The sequence below is a fragment of the Schistocerca americana genome, chromosome 7, assembly GCF_021461395.2.
Source record: "Schistocerca americana isolate TAMUIC-IGC-003095 chromosome 7, iqSchAmer2.1, whole genome shotgun sequence".
In the NCBI taxonomy this organism is placed as follows: Eukaryota; Metazoa; Arthropoda; class Insecta; order Orthoptera; family Acrididae; genus Schistocerca; species Schistocerca americana.
The window spans coordinates 350,917,363-350,942,441 of record NC_060125.1 but is presented as its reverse complement, the minus strand read 5'-3'; the positions used below and the strand labels follow the sequence as shown (position 1 = coordinate 350,942,441).

At 39.0% G+C, this 25,079-nt stretch overlaps 1 protein-coding gene across 1 annotated transcript in view; it reads right to left on the bottom strand.

Annotated features, from left to right (window-relative positions):
• LOC124621817 overlaps window positions 1-25,079 on the bottom strand; it is a 524,408-nt gene that overhangs the window by 32,948 nt on the left and 466,381 nt on the right. The window contains exons 8-12 of the mRNA XM_047147256.1: window positions 16,703-16,968; window positions 16,169-16,444; window positions 13,500-13,660; window positions 6,064-6,270; window positions 4,644-4,960 (exon numbers count right to left, since the gene is read on the bottom strand). Coding sequence (XP_047003212.1) covers window positions 4,644-4,960; window positions 6,064-6,270; window positions 13,500-13,660; window positions 16,169-16,444; window positions 16,703-16,968 — 1,227 coding nt within the window. The remainder of the gene's footprint in view (window positions 1-4,643; window positions 4,961-6,063; window positions 6,271-13,499; window positions 13,661-16,168; window positions 16,445-16,702; window positions 16,969-25,079) is intronic.

Here is a 25,079-nt window from a genome sequence, read left to right as displayed (position 1 = left end):
TACCTTATGGTTCATTGTCTCTTAATTGTAGGTCTAGGCGTAAGATTAATTCCGACGAACGTCGCAGACGTATGCTGGTTTACAAAGATTTGTTGAATATTTCTGGCACTTTTGGTTCCGTTCCAGCGCCAGGTACCAGTAAGAAGGTATCCAATCTGAAGAAGATTGCGAGTATATCTGTATTGTCAGGTCCTAAATACTTTTTAGGTCTGAAATTGAATTTTTCTATTGCTAAATGATCTGAATCTGGAATGTGATGCCCTCACTGAAACAAGAAAACAGGCATGGCAAAACTGGCAATCACAGAAAACAGAAGAAAGCAGACTGAATTTCATTCTAGTTAGAAAACCAGTAGATAAAAATATAAAAAGGATTAAGAAGACACATGAAAACAAAACTCTCCTCCAAATTGATGAAGAGTTTACTAAAAATGACATAAGAAGCTTTTACAGATCTTTCAAACAAAGGTTATCAAGATACAAAGCATCCACCCTCCAATTTTGAGATGTAAATGGGACCATCGCTCACAATAATGCAGAAAATTGCAAAATACTAGCAGGCTACTTTGAGAAACTCTTGAATTGTGAACCTATCCTTGAAAATTTTGAATCCACCCGAAATAACCTCGAGAAGCCAAATTCAGATCCACTGACGACTGAAGAACTACAGAAGGCCATTTCAGAACTTAAAAGCAACAAAGCGTATGGAGAAAACCAAATAGTGGTCGAACTATGGAAAAAAGCTGACAAAAATGCAATTTTCATCCCTACAGTGTGTTTTCGATAAAATCTGGAAAGAAGAACAGATCCCCACAGAATGCAGAACAGTTCTGATCGACCATATTCACATGAAAGGTTTGAAGACAGACCCCAACAATTACAGAGGAATATCACTGCTGGATATAACATACAAGATTCTTTCTCAAGTCCTTTTGAATAGGACAGAGCTGCAATTGGACCCACAAATTGGGGAATATCAGGGAGGTTTTAGAAAGCGTAGATCATGTTCGGAACAAATACTAAACCTCAAAAACCTCATGGCATACCAAAAATCAAAGGCAAAGACATATGTAATCTCCTTCATTGATTTCAAAAAGCATATGATTTGACTGATAGAGAATCTCTATTATCGTCCTGGAAGAAATGGGTATGGATAAGAAAACAGCTATTATTATAAAAGTGACCCTTACAAATACATTTTTGAAAGTTAAATTTATGGGCAAATTATCAGAAGCCTTTGAAATAAAAACAGGAGTGCACCATTGCTGATCAATTGTGTGCTTGAGAAACTAGTCAGAGAATGGAACACAAATATTAAGAGTGGTATAAGACTGTGTTGCAAAAAGAAGAATCTTAAAGTAAATTGCATTGCTTTTGCAGATGATATGGCCCTGTTTGCTGAAAAAATGGAAGAAACATGGGAGCAAACGCTTGAACTAAAGAAACAAGCAGCTAAAATTGGTCTTCACATCTCCTTTGAAAAAACTAAGATACTGACAAACATCAAGCATTCATGTAAATACCTCAAAGTTCAAGAATAAAAGACTGAAATAGTAAAAGAATTCAAATATCTCAGGGACTGGATTAGTTGGAATGCTGGGGAAAGCAAAGCAATGGAATCCAGAATAAATAAACCCGAATTGGCCTTCCAACTAACAAAAAATAAATACATCAAAAAATACCTTTCATGAGGATCCAAAATTACACATTACAAGACAGTGATTAAGCCAGAAGCACTGTAAGAAGCAGAAACACTAAACATGAATTTCAAAGGCCAAATGGAGAAACTTGAGCTAAAGGAAAGAAAAATTTTAAGAAAAATTGTAGGACCAAAATTTCAATACAATAAGATTATTTACATCAAAAATGAAACTCTCTACAAGAAAATTGAAAAACTTTCAGATACTGTGGGAAAGAGGAGAATAAATTTTTATGATTATCTCCTCAGATTAATGAAACAAATCTTTGACTTTTTCCGTAACCACAAAACAAAACTCAACTGGTTTAAAGAAACTGAGAAAGACCTAGTAGAATAAAAGATTTCAGAAAATTCACGTATTGATCGAACAGCTAAATTAATTACTAAAGATGAAAACATAAGGTTCCAAGACAAATCTACGCAAAAGTCCAAACTCTTCATCTTGGAAGAATTGGAAGAAGAGAGGAAAAGAAGATTAGAAAGAACGAAGAAATATTGGGCCCTAAGAAAAGAACATTGCACAAAGAAATGATTGATCCAGCATACCCCAAAGAGGATGAAACAAAAGAAGAAGAAGAAATGAGGACAGGATGATAACTGGAAATCAGTCAAAGCTCCTACAACATGAAAGTTTTGTAAAAAATTGATTTTCTTTAACACTGTCTGAGAGGTCTAATTACTTCAGATGTCCAAAGAAATAATACATTTACATTGTTTCAAATTTCAAAGTGGGATCAGTGACCAAATGTTTATGAAAGCAAAGTTGTAAGGAAAACCACTTTAATAATTAATATTTTAGATGTTATAATGTTATATTTACAGAATCTGTGTTTTATACAATGAGTGAATTCACTTAGTGTCTAGAAAAAGGAATTTACTTTTGTCGGGAAAGTATCATGAGCGACAATATATATTACAATTTATTTACATGGGTGTGATGTAAATACAGTTTTTCTCTTCACATTTATTCCATTATGCTGTTATAGAAGGGGCAGTCATGAAGTTTGTATTGTCACTGTGAAAGAATGATTTTATAATCAAGAGTCATGGTTCCAGAATAAGATAGTCTTTATTCACATGTTCATCACAGAAATGGCACATTTGTCCTACATATGGATTAAATAAAGGATACTGTGATTGAACAACTCATTTTGTCTACAGGAGAAATTGTCCACTCCTCTTGTCACTTTGCCATCCCGGAAATATACATGAAATGGAAACAGAAAGAAGTCACAAGGTGGCTCATTGCTAGAATAAGGAGGATGGGTAATATATTACAATAGCTGTCTGGCACTTACTGACATAACCTGACATCAGTATACCATGGTAAGCTTCCCTCTACCCCCTTTAAAAAATAAACCAACCTTTCCTTCCAAAAGGCATATCTGTGATCACATTTTTCATTAATGTTCTGCTTAACTTTTTCACGGTTTTATCTGCTACTTGATCTTAAAGTCATAATTACAATCAATATTGATTCATGATGATCATGCACTCATACAACACCACCAAGATAAGGCTAGTGGAGCTCCTTCATTTTGGCTGCCACTTATTATCACTGCTGTTTTTCCCCAGAGGTGAGCAAATGTTGTGCTTACCAAATGGAGATCTTTGGTATATCTAAAAGTTTATAGCTGACGATTAATCTACACCTTCATTACTAATGACCCAATTGAACTGTGGTGGTCATTAAGGGCATGGACTTCCACCTGCATGACAGTTCCTGGGTCCTGTCTGAGAGATGTCCAACACTATTGGCTCATCTTTCAGGAGTATTTTCCCACACTAGAAACCCTTTCGTTACTTACTTACAAAGTTACACCTTGTGACACTGTCACCATACACAATAATAAGCTCTTAATGAAGTTGCTCTCTATTTTTTTCTGTTAAAATGATTGCTCTGGCTTCTATTTTCTCTATAGGGAGCACCAGTTTGAATTTTGTACTCTAGTAAGGGAGTAGTTTGATGGCTCTATGGATCAGTGTCAAGCAACAAATCCAAAGGGCTGAAGTACCATCTCCAGTTAGCCCAAAGATTTTTTCTGTCACATATTACTTTTTTTCATCACTAGAAATAATTCATTAATGAGAAAAAAAAATCAATTGTCTCCATGGTTCAGAGTACATCAGTAATTGAGTTCAAAGATCAGAAAAAGGCAAATGCACACCACTTTCAAAAGAACCATGATTAGTAAATCATAGCAGCATTCAAATGAAACTTAGGGTTGTGGATAGCTTCACCTTACTTTAACACGGATATGCAAAAGAGTAGTCCAGTAAAATTGTATATGCTTGTAATTGCAGAGTCATATTTTAGGGTGTAGTCTTCACATATCGCAGTGAGCTCATAATGAGTTTCCTCAGAATTTTATACTTTCAAAAAGAATAAATTATCTCAGAACTTCCCAAAAGTTGTTGGATTTTGTACATTCCTCTTCAACCTTCTTTGGCAATAAAAGCAATTTCATTTGGCACAACTTGAAGTGGGTTTATCCAATTCACAAAACTCTGATATTGTTTAAAACACTATTTTGCTACCAGTAATGAATGAATCAACAAGTCAAATACAGTCAAAATATTTCCCACTTTAGCAATGCCTTGAAAAATGAATGAAATGATTGTAAGGCACTGGTGGCCAGGAGTCCCCATCTGGAGAAGTTTGGTCACCGAGTTGCAAGTCTTTCCAGCTGACCCTGCATTGGGTTGACTTGTGTGTTAATGATGATGAGAGGATAACACAACATCCAATCCCTGAACACAAAAAATCTCCAACACAGCCAAGAACTGAACTTGAGTCCCTGCATGGCAGTTAGATATGCTGACCATTCAGCTAAGGAGGTGGACATTTTAGGAACAACTTTCAATGTTTCCTAACACTGACAAAAATTGTGTTACACTTTTAGTTGTGTTACATATCAAATTAATTAATTGATTGATCATCAAACCTGTGGTTGATCTCCATAAAGCCATTGGCTCCCCTCTTTATTAGTTGTTGTCTCCCTTTCTGTTGGCACCAGTATCGGTGTAGTCACTGTTGTTACCACATCATCCATCTTCTCTGTGGTTGGAAATGTGACTGCTTCATCCTTACCACTGTCTGTCTGTCTTGTGGTCATGCTGTAAAACTCTGTTGTCAGAGGAGTATCTTGTGGTTTCTCTGTTGAGTTATCTACAGTTTTGATCACTGAAGGAGCAGCTGAGATCAGACCTGATGTTGCTTCTGGCTGTACTGTTGTATACATAGTGGTGTCCATATATGAATCTGAAAATTACAGACAAAGAGTCATGTTAGTCAACAACAAATACAAAAAATATATTTCAATAAGCACATGCTGGAAACAAGGTAAAATTTGATAAACTATAGCATGATAGGAAACAGAAAATAATTATGGATTCATGATTAGTTAAATATGATGATATATAATGAATAACAAAAAGAACCACTGTACTGCCTGTTCTAAATACAGCCATTAGACAGTATATTATCTTTACTGAACTTAAGGTCAGTAAGCATTGATTATCCTTGCTGTTCCTGACATTCCAAGGCTTTCATTGGCTCAGGATTACTTCAAGGACCATAAGTTGCTATTCCAAAGTTGTTGTATTTCAGTCAGCTCCTTCAGTTTGTGCACAACATTTTGAATCACCCTGTACAGCTACTGCACATTTGAATATGGACTAAAGACTTTTTAGTTTAATGTCCCTTACATAGTTTTTGTCTGTGAACTGGAATGTTATTTTGCCTGAAACGGGTATGTTGCTATGTGAAGGGCATATCTGCAAGGTGTATAAGTCCATACATGTCCACTTAAGCTCATATACAGGTTTATGAAGCCTTAAATAAAGAAACAACAACTTTGCAAAATCAGTGACATAAGTAATGTTTCATTAGTGAAATCCATTTTAATTTGATAAGCTACAGTAATCACTTCTGGATGAGCTAACAAACAAATCCATAACTTTCTGCAAATAAGATAAAAGAGCTACATGTCTCAAACACAAGGATTTTTTTGATGAAAGTGATCTCAGGTTATTACAAATACAAACATCTATATTCATACTAGCTGGAAATTATGTATTTAGTAACAATTCCTTCCCTCACCCCCCCCCCCCCCCACCCCTCCCAGTCTCTCTCTCTCTCTCTCTCTCTTTCTTCCTCTTTCTCTCTCTCTCTCTCTCTCTCTCTCTACAGGATTTCCTCTCAGTGATTTCCAATCTGACTACCTATCTGCTGAATTTGCAGTCACAATTGTTTTAAATGTCATCCGTCTACTTTTTGCTTGTGCTATGTTCCATTGTAGTTTCTTAACATTTCTCTTTAGTATGAGCCACACAGTGTATATTTACAATCATAATTATATTTACCTGTTGAAGTTATTTCTGTTGTTTCTGGCACGGTTGACTTTTCAACTGGCATAGTTGAAACTGTCCAGTTCTCATCTCCACTTGGTGTTGTTATTTCACCCCTTATTGCAATTGGAGAACCAGTGTTGATAGATGTTACTGCAGTGGTAGAAGTTTCAAAAACAATGGTTGTTGGGGACAATTCCATGTGTCCATTGTTATGAATCTCTGCACAGATTTATGCATCCATATGTTAACATCACACTAAATACTTTCCTTAAGGCTTACATACAAGCAAGAACATTTCAAAGAGAAGTGACTCTTCCATATAATGATGCAAATTAAAAATGATTTTTTAATTTCTTAACAAAATTAATATAGTACAGTTCATCATGACAGACACCATTTCTGAATGTGTTTTTTTTAAATATATAATGGTCATTAATTACTACTGGTCACAACCATTAACATATGTAATTTTCAGCTGTAATAAAGTATTAAATTGAATAAAAACAAAAGACATGAAAATAAAGATGCATAAAAATCAAATCTTGAAAGTATACCGGTAATGATAAAGAGCAACATGCACAGCCCAACTAATTAAGCAGATTAGCATTAACATCCAACAATATAGTGATGAACTGTGTTTCACAACAGCTTTCCAAAATAAATTTCATAATATAATTGATATATCATATAAAGACAGACTAATGGCCAAATGATCCATAAAATAATACTATGAATATCAGATGACAAATAAATAATTTTTACCAGAATCAGACTCAGACTCAGATTTTTGGCTTTTCATGCACAGTTGGCTTAACCGTGTGAGCATTCTTCCTGATCTGACTCAGACTTTCATTTTCACTGATGTTTACACCAGAGGTTCTCCAAAAGGGTATGTGAGAATAGATCCACTGGGGATATAGGGGTGGTGAAGGATCATCATTCAAATGATGTATGTCAATTGGCAGGGTAAATCAAACTCCTCTTCCAACTCCATTACCACAATGGTGTCACTCTCATGTACCCCATGGGCGGAACCTCTGCTGGAAACATCAGTGGCAATGAAAGTCTTCAGCCAAGTCTGTAGCTGTCATCAAACATTCATTTCATTTACTTTCTTTTATATAACACTTTTCATCATGTACATAATACTTATGGTAACTGCTTCGGGAAAAATGAAGAAATAAAGAAAGAAACAAGAGATCTAGGTTTGTGTCCTCGTCTAGCAGACATTATTAGTCAAAATATACAGTACATTGTGGAGTCAGTGTGTCTGTGCAGTTTTTGCAGATATAATTCCATGTCATTGCATCCATTGTTTCCATCCTTGTTATCAATTCCTTTTATTCAATCAAATGTAATTAACTGGGTAAAAATATTAGTGAAGACAAATAAATGTAAAATATCAACATGTCTTATCTTCTATAAGACATACATTTATGTATTGTTAAAAAAATACCTAAAAATCTCCAAATGTAAGTAGTCATTTGTCTGAAATATAGCATGTAACCATAAGACTCTAGAGAAATACTGGAAGAATCTTATATCTAATATAGTGAGCAAATTACCCACTCATTAAACAAAAAGAAAAATGTAATGTAGAAGTACATAGTGAAACTTAAAAGGGCGGAGAGGCGCCACTTCATAAACTGTAAGCAGTGGTAAACTGCACCATGGTCACCTCATACACAAATGAATATTGTTTTCAAGGTATTCCAACCAAAATCTAAACAGCAAGTAGTTGTTTGTTATGAACATAAACAGATTACAAGTATATGTCTCTAACACACTGCTCCTTATTTTGTGTCCCCCACAATGTTTGCTTCTGGTGACTGACACCTGATACCATAAGACCCAGTTTTAGATCCTCTACTGTATTGATCACAAGCCTTTGCAGTCACTCTTCAATCTGGCCAAACCAATTCCTATTTGTACTGCTCAGAAATTGCAACAATTGGCTCTTCCTCTCTCCAACTACCAGTTCAAGATCATATATCAGCCCACTTCTAAGCATGCAAATGCAGATGCTCTCTCATGTCTACCTATGGGAGCTGATGCTGACTTTGACACTTCTGAAGCAGCGTGTTTTCAAACTGATGTGCACGAAACTGACACTGTCTGGGCAAATCATTTAGCATGCAGACATTGCACATTGTTTGGCTAGGATGTGCAAATAGAAAGGATGTCTGAACAGTGTCAGATGTGTGCAGAACATCAGGCCGCCCCTCCACAACATTTTTTGAGTGGTCCAAGGTAGAGGAGGCTTGGCAGCATTTGTACGTTTTGTTGGCCCTTACTGGAACACATGCTGGTTAGTAGTTGTTGATGCATATAGTAAAGTCCCCTTTGTTGTTCCCTTGCTCCACTTTGCAAGCACCTTAGTTCATTTTCTGCATCAAAGTTCTGCCAGAATTGCTTGTCATGGACAACGGACCTTAATTTGTCTCTGCAGAATTTGAAGATTTCTGTACAGCAAATGGCACACACCATCTCATATCAGCACCATTCCACCCACAATTGACTGGCGCAGCTGACCATTTTGTTCGCATGTTGAAACAGCAAGTGGACAAACTTCTTGTACACTTATTACTCCCAACCCCGCAATGGCCCTTTGCCCCCAGAACTGCTACATGGGTGACACTAAAGCACACTCTAGCATTTGCTCCATCCCCCACTGTGGTCAGCACCTGCAGACTCCAGTCAGCCAACATATCAGATTAGCCAACCCGTGTTTTACAGAATCTATGGCAGAAATAAGTCATGGGAGCATGGTGTCATTACTAGTTCAATTGATCCACACATGTTTCAGATTCAAGGTTCTGATGGATTGCAGAAATGGCACCTAAATCAAAGTTGCCCTAGTTGCTGGCAAAGTTCTGGCACTTCTTGTATGTTCACAGATTCCTGGACTTCCTGGTCGATGCTACCTGAGTGCCATCCATCAGAGTGGGGTCATGCAATGCTGTTTCCGGACCTCGAGTTAATGGACATTGAACTGATGCCATATCTATCCACTAGCCAACGTCCAGCAACACCTGCCCTGCCATCACCACTGGGTCAACCCCACGCTGATGCCTACCAAGGGGCCTCCAGTCAGGAAGATGCCACTGCAGATTCACGCCATCAAGTAGATGCCCTGCTGTGGGTGCTGGGATGCGCCCTCTGCATTGTTTTTCAGCCAGTGTTCCCTTGCAGTCTCAGGACAGCTGTTGGGGTGCAAGCAGTGACTTGGCATTGGCTACAGCACCGGTTGTCACTCCAACACTGGTTCCAACAGCCACGCATCCCCCCCACTGGTAGTATGGTGCTCGACCATATGTGACAGCGGTGCAGTGGTTTGGGGGGGGGGGGGGGGGGGGGGGGGAAGGAGAGCTATGTCATCCTAACAAGACACAGCCTGGGAAAAAGCACCACAGGCATGAAGATATGAGCTGGTGCCAGTACCATAGTGACTCGCCATTTGTGCAAGTTCCACCAGCGCCAAGGGTGACACTGAGGATGAAGATATCGACTTCACCTCGGCCGATTGTCAACTGAATGCAGTCCACCAATGACTTGATGACAACGGACAGAAGCCTACTTGGAAGATAGAAGAGCAGCTCTAGTTCACCTGGTTATAGATCATTGTCCAGGGCTGACTTACACAGGGAACGTCATTTAGTGAACTCTTAGAATTGAACAGATATTGTAAATTGCATTTGCTAAGTATTTTAAAGTTTACCTATGATTATTTGCACTTAGCCACTGAGAGTCTTTTTTGTGTTATATTACATGTAGTACTGCAAACTTCATTATTCGCACAAAGATAAGCAAAGCCCTTTTAACTCTTTTGCGTGTCTTTGTTACTAATGTCTTGGAGTGTTGTAGAACCTTTGTTCTCCTACTCTGTTACCTGACCCTGGAACCCACCTGTGTAATAGTTGCTGGGAGAAATTGTAATAGTGGGGTACTTCCCCAAAAGCTGTTTCACAAACTCACAAACTCAGCCTACCATAACAACAGTGGCAACTCGGCCTCCCCAGCAGTAGCAACAAGGCCTTTACAAAACTGATGACAAGGTTTTACAAAAGTATCCACATGTGCTATTGTTGGATGACACATGGATCAGGCAATGTCAACTCATAAAGAATGACTTGCATGAAAAACTGCCACATCATGCAAGATGTTTAAATTTATTACTTCTTTTGGTGCTAACTATCAGAACATATTTCACTGACAGTATACACATATGCGGCTGAATGTACCTATACAAATATATCATTGTACAACATGCAGTTCAAGAGATATGATGTCTCAAACACTGAGATATGTGAAAAAATGTTGCCTCGTGCATGAAGCTTTAATACATTTATTCTTTACTACTAATTTACATTCGAGTCACCTTAAGGAAATTCCTGATTCCCTGATACCTGGCAGTGCTTTTGATAGCTTTCAACTGTGAAATGCAAATGACTGTAGGCAAGAACAATAGCCATTTATAGTGCTACAAAAATGCATTTCCATACAAATGTTTAGAAAATGACTTTGTAAACATAGGATGGAACTTAAACCCAGCATGCAGAAACTGTCTGGGATCATATATCTTAATTTGGATACTGTACTTACACATTTGATATTACGCATATTTCTCTGTATTACTGTTTCATAATTTCAAAGGTGTTTACATGAATACATGGAAAATAATTTTTTTTATACTTCACTACAAACACAGTTCATTTTCTGTTTTCATTTCTAACAGAAGATTGTCAAAATGAATAACCAGGCAAAGCAGGGTCTGTCAGCTAGTAGGTTAATAAAGTGTTGTCTTACATTTACAGATGAAGCTTTGGGAATTGACATCCCATGCAAAATTATTTTGAAGAATTTGGAAGATTTGGAGCGGGAACAGTGACACCAGCTTTTCTGACAACTAGGATGAATGTGAGGAGGAGAGAGGTAACTGGGCAGCAAATTTCATCATGCTGTCAACCACAAAAGAGTAAGTTGCATACCTAGCTCTTTATGAATATCTGCCATGTTCAAACTGCAGTTTGCCTGAATCCATTTGTTGCTGGATGTAAACTGACTTTACAATTGGGCAAATATTCAACAATAATGTATGTTTCTTCAGGAGACAGTAAAATTCTAGGTAGGGACCAGTGACATACTTACATGTTTTGTGCAGCAATTTTATCAACGTTAATCGTGAGGTAAGATGAGAATGAAAGGAGGTGTGTCAGTTGCAAGTCCTACACAACCATGGAAAAAGAAGTGGATAGATGACTTTTTGGAAGGAAGTGATGAAGGAATATTGTCACATATTCATGTCAATACAGATGTGAAATCTTTTATGTATGTAAACAAACAAACAAACCTTGTGTTCTTAGGGCTCTCCATAACCACAACCTCAGTAATTGGAACATATGTTGAAGAAACAACAACATATTTGTGACAAGCAAGATTATAAATAAGAAACATCCAAATATTGGTGAAAGTTACATAATAGATCCCTTCCTCACATTTGTCATAGTTTATGCACAATATATGTATGTAACATGTATCAAAATACTCATCAGAGACCTGTCCATTATCGACTGAATGCTTTCTGACTTCACAACACAGTTTTAGTTTTGATAGCTGAAAGCACATTAAGTATGGCAAGGTGCATTTAAATATGGCGCAAACATAACTCATTGTGTTATGCTACAGGTCAGTCACATTCATTTGCTTTGCCAATCAACAATCAAATTATAAACTTTAAACCTAAACTGGACCTCACACTTCATGACAGACAGAGCCATCTGTCACAACCAAGATTTTGGGGTGGGGGAGAGGGTGGAGGCGAGTGGCTTTCCAACTTTAGTGCTGCCTGCATATAATAAATTGCCTCTTTTTTCCTCTCTCATTCATTAGATGAAACTATCATTCCAGATAATCCTACAGTCATTATTATATTATTATTATTATTATTATTATTATTATTATTATTGGGCCTGGTGGTCTAGCAGTAAAGCACTTGACTGGCTACCAAGAGGTAGCATGATTAAATCCCAGTCAGACCTTACATTTTTCAGTCTGCGTTTTAATCCAGTCTTCACCTCTCAATCATGTAAGGAGTAACCAGAAATGACATGTCATTCAGATTCTACTTTAAACTGCAGATCCCCTATCCCCAATTGGATAATTGTGGTAGGTCAGGTCCATGCATGTTGCTGAAGTGGTGTCCAATTGAAAGACTAACACCAGGCCAGTGAGCCACATGAAATTAATATTATGATAAAAACTGGTGTAAACTATTTCTTATTGTTTATTTCATTTCTGCTTGTATTATCAAATTGAATTAAAGTTCAGGGGGAAGAAATAAGAACATTGATGTTTGCTGATGTTATAATTCTGCTAGAGACAGAAAAGGACTTGGAAGAGCAGTTGAACAGAATGGACTGTCTTGAAAGGAGGATGTAAGATGAACAGCAATAAAAGCAAGATGAGTTTTGCCATTTGGACAGCAAAATAACTGACATCTTGGGTTGTCGGGTGTTCTGCCGGATATCAGCGTCGTACTTGCACGATATTTCGGTCACGTAGCTCGTAACCTTCATCAGGTGTGACCTGAGACTGGTCTCAGGTCGCACCTGATGAAGGTTACAAGCTACATGACTGAAATATTGTGCAAGTACGACGCTAATATCTGGCAGAACACCCGACAACCCAAGATGTCATTAGATCGCCGGGAAAGCCTGAAGAGTTACAGCAAAATAACTGATGATGACCAAAGTAGAGAGGATATAAAATGTGGACTGGCAATGGCAAGAAAACTATTTATAAAGAAAAGAAATTTCTTAACATCAAATATAGATTTAAGTGTTAGGAAGCTTTTCTGAAGGTATTTATCCGGAGTGTAGCCATGTATGGAAGTGAAACATGGATGATAAACAGTTTGGATAAAAAGAGAACAGAAGCTTTCAAAATGTGGTGTTACAGAAGAATGCTGAAGATTAGATGGGACAATCATGTAACTAATGAAGAAGTACTGAACAGCATTGGGGAGTCAAGGAATTTGCAGCACAACTTGACCAAAACAAGGGATTGGTTGATAGATAACATTGTGAGACATCAAGGGACCACTAATTTAGTATTGGAGGGAAGTGTTGGGGTAACAATCATAGAGAAAGACCAAGAGATGAATACAGTAAGCAGACTCAGAAAGATGTAGGTTGCAGCAGTTATTCAGAGATGAGGCTCAGAAAGGATAGAGTGGCATGGGGAGCTGTATTAAACCAGTCTTCGGACTGATGACTGGAACAACAACATTATCAAAATGGCATAAGCTTAGATTAGATATAATGTTAAACAATTGGGGTAAATATGGTATATTTTCATAAAAGCTATTAACAGAAATTTCTAGTGCAGTGCATTATATTCACTGCATTTCATAGATAACTATGATTAAAAACTGACCACTTTTTCCATACCTGAAGTTCCATTACAGGTGTTGTTGAGTTCGCATCCACCACTATTTGCTTGCAGTAAAACTGCAGGTACTGGTGACACATTAGTGCTGCCAGAAGTGTTACTCTCTTCCTCAGGTTCATCTACAGCATGAACTATTGTTTCAGCTTTCAAGTTGTCTACTCTGTGGATATAAATGGATCAAGTTTAGGAAAGATTTTGAATGGATAACTCACAACTGAAATATTAAAAGACAACTTGGATGGAGGGAACTGCATGGAGCAGATTATATTAATGAACAAGACCGAACATTATAATCAAACACTAATTTATCCATAACAGAAAGAAGAGGATGCATTCAAAAGAGTATAGACTAATATACTCTAACTGTTGAGCAACTTATATGCTTAGAAACTGCAGTGGTTTGTCTTGTGGTATGCCTTGTTGCAAAGTAGGTATCAAAACTAATTATGTTGTAAAAAATGACTGTCCCACCAAACATTGGCAGCTTCCTTTTTCATTCAGAACTGTTCACATATATTAACCATTACAAAAGTTTTGGGACATGATCGCAACAGTTAACAGATTGCATAATGGAAATTCTGAAGAATTTAAGTCAAATATGAAGTTACCAAAACAGTTCTACATGAAAATGGTCGGGTCAACATCCGATCTCACGCGTCGGCTTTGACTCGTGACGTAAGGGTGTTGTGGTGTGTGACGTCATTACGGCGCGGAGTTTGGTTTGTGAGTGTGACGTGTTTGTAGATGTTGCCTCGTTGATGTTACCTTAGTAGGAGTTTTAGGGCCTGTAATATATAGTTTACCTTTTTACTGTACTTTTTGTTTTAACGTCGTCTATGAGGCTTTTATCAGTTTGCCATTAGATTGTTCAATCTTTATGGTCTATATGTTTTGTCGCTACTCGTTATGTCTAATGAATCAATATTGTTTTTTTCTTTTTTTTTATTTGTTTCTTTTTTTTATCTTTTGATTGACCTACACATTGATCTGTAGCGTAACCCTGAATACGAGGTTAGGTTGGGAGTTTTTTTTTGGTGGGGGGGGGGGGGGTCAGGGGGGGGCGCAGCCCCCCCTCCCTGCCTGGCCTTGAGTACCACTTGTTTATTATTATCTTTGTTTGCTATCAATGTTAGCAGATTGTTCTTGTGAAACCTTTGTGTGTGTTGTTTTTCTATGTGTTTTCGTCTTTGTGATACGTATGCAACGTTTCTATATCCGCCATATTGGAATTGTCGTTTCTGCTATATTTGTGACGTCATTAGTCAAAGCCGACGGGTTAGATCGGACGCTTCCGTATTTCCAAATGGTCAATGCTGGAAGAAAAAGTCATGATGAGTTTTTAATTACAGATTTTCCTAACAAATGAGAGACAATTTCAATGACACTTACCCATTGGGGATGATAGATGACTAGGGAGACACAACATGGGAAATTGGTTTCTGAGGAAGGTGGGGAGGGTAATTTCAGTCTGTGAAGGCTTGGTGGGACTCTCAGCATATTTAGAGAGGTGCTGCTTGTCATTGCCGATGCTATGATCGTGGGTTGCTAGGCTGTATGCAAGGGACATCTTGGTGTGGAATGGGTGGCAGCTGTCAAAATGAAGATATTGTTGGTAGTTGGTACATTTGATGTGAATGGAGGTACTGATGGAGTCATGCATGAGGTGGAGATTTGCTTTTAAGTGGTGCCTCGAAGGAAAAATATTTATTGATGAGGATGTAGTTGATCACAGTGAGCAGGTGGAGACAGTCTGGTATTGGGAAAGGAAGTACTCAATGGTGGTAAGGCCATGGATATTGAGGACATTGGTGTAGAGGGAGGTGGCACTGACAGTGATAGGCAGGATGCTAGATGCTAAAATGACAGGACGTGTGGAGAGTTGATAGAAGAAATAGTTAGTGTGTTTTGTGTGGGTAGGTTATGGGTAATAGTTGATATGTTGCTCAACAAAGCCAGAGATTTGTTGTGTGAGATTGCTTTGCCAGGGATTGTAAGTGGATGATTCAGAAAGCTGGCAGAGTTGCTCAACCAGGTAATCCCTGTGGTTCATAACAACAGTGGTGCAGCATTTGGTAGCAGGTGGGACTGAAAGGTTGAGATCAGTATTCAGGTGGTGGATCTCAGTTATATCTACAGGTGTGAGGCTTGTTCTCATGTTCAGGGATTTGAGGAATGGCGGTTAGGCAAGGTCTGAGGTAAGGAAATTCTGGAAAGTTGTCACTGGATGATGAACATGTGCATGTATGAATGGATGGAGAAAGAGGTGGGGGCACAGGTTGATGGAGGAGTAAATTGGGTGAGGCAGGAATCAGTATTGGCTTTGGGTCAAGTCAGATTGGTGGGATTTGAAGTGAAAAAGTGTTTCTACCATGGACACGAGGACAAGATCTTTAAAAACCTAGAAACACTGAATAGTGGGTAAGACAAAAGGTGAGGCCTTTGGAAAGTGGCAGTGTGTTTAAATTGGCCACTTATGAATGAGTATGTGTGCACTTCTTCATTTTATGAAAACTATCTGATAACTAAAAGTATCTGACAGTCCATTTTTAAATGTTCCTGTTAGCTGTTCAATACCTGCACAATGTGGTGAGTAGCATTCTATCTTAATTAATACTGCTGTTCCATTCCAGATTTTCCCTGTTGTAATTATATTATATAATATAAATACCTTTCATGTCTGTGATTAATCATAGTTGATGGTATCACAGTTGAAATAGGAATTGGAATCATTTTCATCTCTTCATGTATAGTTCCAGAAGAATCAGAGAGACTTTCTATTCTAGCTGACTCAGCCTGTGAATCATTAGTACTGTCCAACATCTTTTCTTCAGCTACTACATATTTCTCTCTTTCTTGGCTACTAATAAAACCATCTTCTGACTCAGATTTGTTGAAAGTTTGTGGTTTGATGCTAGTAAGTGGCAGAATCCTTGTCCATGAGTTGCTGGAAACCATTTTTAGTTTTCATTAAAACAGCATATGGAACTAAACATTACAATACAGTTTTAATAATAATACAAATATCTTCATTTGAAAAGATAATACAAATTTACTGTCTTTGATATATCTTACAGTTAAAATTATAATGATATCCAAATTTGATCAGCACATATAGTTTCATGGGTGGATAACTTAATTTTTTTCATTTAAAAGTTTATACAGAAATGTAGCATAGATTAATTTTATTGAAAGGCTGTTTTACCTGTAATTTGCAGTTGCTGCTGTTATGAGCTTTTTATTTCTATTGAGACTATCAATTGTTGCTTTCGTTTTGCTTTTGAAGTCTTCATCTTTTCCCAATGTTTTGTCCTTGGCTGTTGTTGGTGGAATAGCAGAAGTGGCAATCTTTACTTGTCTGATATCTGAGTTTTCTACTAACACACCACCTTCAACTGATCCTTCAAGATATTTACTCTCCACAGATGTATTGTTCATTTTTCTCTCTGTCAAGTCACCACTTGCATGTTCCTGAGGTTGTAACAGTAAGGCACACAATTATTCCACAACAGAATTACACACACACACACACACACACACACATATATATAATTATAATAGAGGGAAACATTCCACGTAGGAAAAATATATCTAAAAACAAAGATGATGTGACTTACCAAATGAAAGTGCTGGCAGGTCGACAGACACACAAACAAACACAAACATACACACAAAATTCAAGCTTTTGCAACAAACTGTTGCCTCATCAGGAAAGAGGGAAGGAGAGGGAAAGACGAAAGGATGTGGGTTTTAAGGGAGAGGGTAAGGAGTCATTCCAATCCCAGGAGCGGAAAGACTTACCTTAGGGGGAAAAAAGGACGGGTATACACTCGCACACACACACATATCCATCCACAAATATACAGACACAAGCAGACATATTTGAAGACAAAGAGTTTGTGGCCTCTGTATATGTCTGCTTGTGTCTGCATATGTGTGGATGGATATGTGTGTGTGCGAGTGTATACCCGTCCTTAGTGTTTTGGAGTCAAGTCCAAGTTCCTCTAAAATGTTAAACAAAGATTGCCGGTCATATATATATATATATATATATATATATTCTCACAGCTCATACACGTGTGGGCACCTCTCAGCACCACTTTTTCATACTGTTTAGATTTGTAAAGAATAGAGAGATAGAAGGAAAGGAAAAAGGAGAAAAATGTGTTGCTCTATAGTCACAGTGCTGTGAAAGTCCTGATAATTCAGCTTCTGTGTTCATGAACAGGCCTTCTAGTCAGGTGCATGCAGGTATACCAATACAAAGTCAAACAGTGGTAATGTAAGAGTAAGTCTGATAATCAACAAGGAAAAAAGGAATGCAAATAAGAAGTTTCTATGAATAATACAGTCATTCATTCATTTCCGTGTCCAGTCAGCATTTCCAGAAGGTAGCAACTCCGATGGCCTTGTTTTTTCCCTCAATCAGGTCCTACGTTTAAAAAGGTTTAACCAAGCATTACCAAAAAATTGGGAATATTCTAAGAAAATCAAATCTGCTGTGGGGTACCTTCTCGGGGAAGCCTCAGAATGGGTTACAGTAAATACTGAATTTTTTTTTTCCTGGGAAGACTTTCAAAAGAAATTTAAAGAAAATTACTGGTTTGACAGTGCACAATAAAAGTTTGTATCAGATCCATGGGACCTGGGCAGAATCATCTATCCCCCAGGGATGTTAACATTCTGAGTTAACGGGTCGAGTGACGACCATCGGATCCCAAGTTATTTTTGGCGTTTCTTCTAAAATAGTCTTCCTGCACCAAATTCCTTTAAAATCTTAAACTATTGTGTCATCTATCCCCCAAGCACATTAACATTCTGAGTTAACGGGCGGAGTGACGAACGTTGGATCCCGAGTTGTTTTCGATGTTTCTTCTAAAATAGTTTTCCGGCAGAAAATTCCTTTAAAATTTTAAGCTATTCTGTCATCTATCCTTTAAAATCTAGAACTGTCCTGGAGTCTTATTGCTTAAAAACTAAATATGACTATAAAATAGAGGACAACTTAAGAAAATCACAGAAAACGTGGTATCTAGACAAAATAAACTGAACAGATTATTATATTTATGGAAAGAATAATAAGATGTGACTAGCTGAACAATTGTTATACCTTAGTGTATAGATTTTCTATTTTGTATAGAGTATTTTATACTTTCTATGAGATGTGATATAGATGGGAGGGTTTGTATAAAATTTTGAAAGGAGTGGGTATTATAGGTAAGAGCATGATTTACATGAACAGATAAATCATGACTAACACGAAACACACAGCACACCTCACTAACAAATGAGCCTGATTCTTCACCATTTGAAGTTTCCATAGGGTTGCTAGTATTTCCTTCGGGGACTTCGACGGTGAAGGTCGGACAAGTCCATTCTGTAGGAGACAATTTAACACCGAACCTCCTCCGGCATCTCACTCAAGTACCTGAGAGGTAGGGATCCTGGGGAAGGTGGGTGAGAAGGGTTTCCTGTCTTTGGGGCTATCTTCTTTCTCTTCTTCGATCCTAGCATCCATATCTATTTTTTTCCTTTCTTACTTCTCATTTGAGGACCTGTCTATTTTTTCCCTCTTTCCATATTCATTAACTTCTGTCATTGAAGTCCTTCCATATTTCCATGGTTTCTAATAACCTACATCTTATCTTTAGATAAGAAAGCCAAAGAATCAGACTACATGAACACACATCTGCATATACACAAGTATACACTTAGACACAAACATACAATTACAGACTAGGAAGCCTGTCACAGTGTGAGAACTGCCAAGTGTTTTAGGGGAAAATGTGGGTGCATCTAGAAAAATATGCACACAAATATAGGAAGCTATGATGGTTCTACATCGAATATACATAAGAAAAGGGGTATATAAACTAAGAAAGAGGCACGAGCAAAGAGAGAAAATGAAAGCAGGAGATAACGTTAATCATGCTGATCAATAAGAAATGTCACTATAATAAATCCTCTAATGAATTGAAGGATAGTGGGACATGAATAGTATATGTTGACATAGTATCTATTGAAAGTATAGAAGTTGATAAGTAGAAGAAGACTCTAGGGAGTAAATGATGTATTAAAGAATAAATGTGAAGCTTAAGATAGATTTATATCTTTACCAGAAAATACTTAATTATATTATACATAGAAATATATACTAGAGTAATGAACCGTGAGGCCTACTCAGAAAGGAGAAGGGGGGCTTACTCAGTATTCACTATGTATAAAGGGCAGGCGTACCTATGTGGAGATAAAAAAAAAAAAAAAAAAAAAAAAAAAGAAAGAAATGTATACTGTTGAAATATAAAATGTTATTATGTGTGATATTAGTTGCATAAGGATTATGTATAAAATATCGTGTTATCGATCTGGGGGGGAGGGGGGGGGGGGATATATAGTGATTCAAGAATTTCTATGTAAATTCTAGAACCACTCAGCCTTCTACCATCTCTAACACACGATATTCTAGATACGAGTGTGGGATGGTAAAATCCTACCTACTGAACATCACATGTTTGTGTGTGCAGGTTTAAAGTCGGTCATGAGAAGAAAGTAGGCACAATGGTCGAACGGCGCTGACAAGTACTTGTCTGGCAATCCATAGATGTTTTAGAGGAAGAACCATGGAGCTTTTATGCAGCTCTGTGCCTATTATGTCATTGACTATTGTTATGTGAAAGAAGAACAGTTGAAAAAGTAATCTTGTGAACTCTTAATCCAGCCTTGGTAGAGGCAAGATCTATTTTATGATTCATGTGAAGTAGAGTCATGGTTTTTAAGTCAACTCCTTTGTAAATGTAATTAAATTTGTTTCTGACATTGGACGGAGTGAGTGGCTTACTGGAAGTCGTATATGTACGTGGAAAGTGAGAATTTTATTCTGTATGGATTCCAAATATACCGTTGGTTGACGAAAATTAAAGTTCACATATCTACTTGTTTCACAAGTAGAGAGAGAGGCTTAAATATTCCCATACCTAGCATCATTCTACAGACACAAATCCAAGAGAGTTTTCCAGCAGCCAGCTAGCCAGCAAAGAAGATTGTCTGCAAATCCCTAGTAAGTCACCTCATGTAAAATAAATGGAAAGTTTGTACAGCTCCTTCTCACTTTAAATCACCATGAAAAATGTTAGAATTGTTGGAAAAATAGGAAGCACCTGTATGAATTTCCAGAGCTCAGATGGTGTGCCAATACTAAGATAAAATTGGAAGGCTGAAAGATAGAAGGCATATACAGATGGGCTATACAGTGGAAATGATCTTGAGATGTAGCAAAGTGATATGCTTGACCCAGTCCCTCCACTAATGTAATTATTCTTTTTTCCTTTTCAGCTCTTTTGCGTAGGCAATACATGTGCCATGTGTGTACATAAAATCAAAAAATTCTTGTTTGAGTTATATTTTTCAAAACTTTATTATTCAGTGTATAGTTATTTGATGGCTGATAACAGCAGAATATAACATTCACAAAGACACATTTTCTTTAATACACTCCTGGAAATGGAAAAAAGAACACATTGACACCGGTGTGTCAGACACCATACTTGCTCTGGACACTGTGAGAGGGCTGTACAAGCAATGATCACACGCACGGCACAGCGGACACACCAGGAACCACGGTGTTGGCCATCGAATGGCGCTAGCTGCGCAGCATTTGTGCACCGCCGCCGTCAGTGTCAGCCAGTTTGCCGTGGCATACGGAGCTCCATCGCAGTCTTTAACACTGGTAGCATGCCGCGACAGTGTGGACGTGAACCGTATGTGCAGTTGACGGACTTTGAGCGAGGGCGTATAGTGGGCATGTGGGAGGCCGGGTGGACGTACCGCCGAATTGCTCAACACGTGGGGCGTGAGGTCTCCACAGTACATCGATGTTGTCGCCAGTGGTCGGCGGAAGGTGCACATGCCCGTCGACCTGGGACCGGACCGCAGCGACGCACGGATGCACGCCAAGACCGTAGGATCCTACGCAGTGCCGTAGGGGACCGCACCGCCACTTCCCAGCAAATTAGGGACACTGTTGCTCCTGGGGTATCGGCGAGGACCATTCGCAACCATCTCCATGAAGCTGGGCTACGGTCTCGCACACCGTTAGGCCGTCTTCCGCTCACGCCCCAACATCGTGCAGCCCGCCTCCAGTGGTGTCGCGACAGGCGTGAATGGAGGGACGAACGGAGACGTGTCGTCTTCAGCGATGAGAGTCGCTTCTGCCTTGGTGCCAATGATGGTCGTATGCGTGTTTGGCGCTGTGCAGGTGAGCGCCACAATCATGACTGCATACGACCGACCACTGGTGATCGTCGAGGGGACACTGAATAGTGCACGGTACATCCAAACCGTCATCGAACCCATCGTTCTACCATTCCTAGACCGGCAAGGGAACTTGCTGTTCCAACAGGACAATGCACGTCCGCATGTATCCCGTGCCACCCAACGTCCTCTAGAAGGTGTAAGTCAACTACCCTGGCCAGCAAGATCTCCGGATCTGTCCCCCATTGAGCATGTTTGGGACTGGATGAAGCGTCGTCTCACGCGGTCTGCACGTCCAGCACAAACGCTGGTCCAACTGAGGCGCCAGGTGGAAATGGCATGGCAAGCCGTTCCACAGGACTACATCCAGCATCTCTACGATCGTCTCCATGGGAGAATAGCAGCCTGCATTGCTGCGAAAGGTGGATATACACTGTACTAGTGCCGACATTGTGCATGCTCTGTTGCCTGTGTCTATGTGCCTGTGGTTCTGTCAGTGTGATCATGTGATGTATCTGACCCCAGGAATGTGTCAATAAAGTTTCCCCTTCCTGGGACAATGAATTCATGGTGTTCTTATTTCAATTTCCAGGAGTGTATGTTCAAGATTCGTGTTTCTCTGGAACCTCATATACTTCAAAATTCAATTTCACAAATAATTCACTGTTTTAGGATTGACATACACTATATGAAAGCCTTCATTCTAGTCGTTGTAAAGAAAATCTTATCTTTCCTAAAAACTGATTAATGAAAAAAGTAATGTACGTTCAAACGTATTGGATTTCAGAATGTTCAAGTCACAGAATGTAATCCTTTCAGACACCCAGCCCTGATTTTCTGATTCCAAAAATGTGTAATTTCCCTATGATAGCATGTTTGTTAGTGAAATATTAGAATTAGAAAATTTGAGTTTCCAGGAATTTCTTGGTGGACTTTTTTTAAATCCAGCTTGTAACTATGCATGACCAACCTTCTGCTACATCCGTTACTCCAATTTAAGGCTATGTTACCACTTGTTACTTGAAATATCTTCACTGCCTGGTATGTAGATCTACCATCTATTTTTCCTATCTTTTATGTCATACTAGCTGAGTACCTGGAATTGCCCTGGTATGTATTTATTCCATTATCTATCAGTGTATCTCTCCCGCTCCCTCTCTCTCTCTGCCCATCTTTCCCTTTGCCCTGTCTCTGGCTCTCTCCTCTTCTTTCCTTTCTCTGTCCATCTCCTCCTCCCCACACTATCCATCTCTTTATCTTCTCTTTCTCTGTCCTTTTCCTCCTCCCCCTCTCCTTATCCATCTCCTCCTCCCACCTCTCTTTACACATCTCTTCCTCCCCTGTCTCTGTCCATCTCCTTCTCTTTCCTTTCTCTGCCCATCTCCTTCTTTCCCCTCTCTCTGGCCATTAACCCTTCCTCCTCTTTCTGTCCACATCCTCCTCCCCCTATCTATGTCAATCTCCTACTTCCCTCTCTTTGTCTGTCCAACTCCTCATCTCCATTCTCTCTCCTGGTTATTACTCCCACCCCATTTTGAGGCTGGTGGTTCTTAATACCACACTATTTCTTTCCATGCTGTAGCTAATATGTGTACCAATTTTGGCTGAAATCGTTCCAGGGGTTTAAGGTGAGCTTTTTACTCATGGCTTTGGCTGGCACATGTACATGTTGAGTATATTTCACATGTATTTAACATATTTATCATGTGTTTGAACACATATCTAGTGAATTTCATCCTGAAGGTTCATTTTCACACTGCTCAATGTTTATGTCATATCTCCTGAACATGTGTCATAGAATAATACGATAGTGTAGATACATCCAGTGGAATACGTGACTCATTTTGTGACAGCTGTCAGTGGGAAAAAGTTTTTTAAAGGTTTGAAATTATGTTTAAAGATTGTTGTCATCATTATCAGTTACTAGACGAATAGTATGGATCTTCGCGTGCCATGAGCTACACTACTTTTCCACCCCCACCCCCACACCTGCGATAGATAGGTGGTTCTTACTCCCAGGGTGAGTATTTCTAGACAGTAAGTGATATTTGTAGCAAGTTTGGTTGAAATCTGTCCAGTGGTTTAGGGGGAGATGTGGAACACACATACATAAATATGAGGTCTGTTAGAAAAGTATCCAACCTTTGGCCAGGAAGGGGAGAGGGCAGGAGGGCAGGCTGGGGATCTTGAAGGGGACTGGCTTACTTGGATCACTGGACATGTAATCATTCTCCAAGTAGTTCCCTTTGGGTTTCCACACACTTATCCCAGTAGTGCAGCCACTGTTGAAAGCACATCAAAAAAGCCTCTTTTGGAATAGAGTTTAGCTCATCTGTCATTACTGCCATAATGTTCTCCCTTGTCTGAAATCACATTCCTTTCAAAGGCCTCTTGAATTTCAGGAACAGTCAGAAACTGCAGGGGGCCATGTCAGGAGAGTAAGGAGCCTGTTGAAACACTGGAATCTAGTTTTTCACCAAAAATGTCTGAATCAATTGCAAGAAATGTGCTCCAGCATTGTCATGATGGAGACACCAATTTCCTGTTTACCACAAGTCCAATCTCTTGCCATGCACAGCATCATGTAGGTGATGGAGGACATCCCGGTCATCCTCTTTGGTGATTGTTGTGGTGTGCACTCACAGTGTGCCACACCATGGGAGTCAAAGAAAGCAGTCAGCATCACTTTGACATTGCTGCACTCTCAGTGGGCCTTCTTTGGTCTTGGTGCTGAGGAATGCTGCCACTGCAACAACTGGGATTTGGTTTCTGGGTCATATGTGTACACCCAGGACTCGTCACCAGTGATTATGGTGTTCACAAAGTAGGAATCACTGTTTGTTGAGTCCAGCATGACATATGAGGCTTCAACATGAAGTTGCTTTTGTTCTGCTGGCAACGGCTTTGGCATAAATTTTTCCAATGCTCTCTTCATGGCCAAATCTTGGGTCACAATGGAATGTGCTGAAAAAGTGCTGGTGCCCACCTCTTCTGCAATTTCTCTGATAGTCACATGACAGTTCCGTATCACCATAGTATTCACTGTGTCAAAGACCTGGTCATTTCAGCATGTCGATGGCCGATCGAAGTGTGGCTCACTCTCCTCAGATGTGCAGCCATCTTTCAACCTGTTGTACCACTCCTTAATCTGTGTAACGCCATAGCATCATCACCAAAAGCTGTCTGTATCTTCTGAATGGTTTCCACCTGGCTGTCACCCAGTTTCTGGCAAAATTTGGTGCAGTAGCACTGTTCCAATTGTTTTGCCGTTTCCCTTACAATGAAAAACTGATGCTAGCAGTACAAACAATCTCACTTGATTGCTGCTTTGC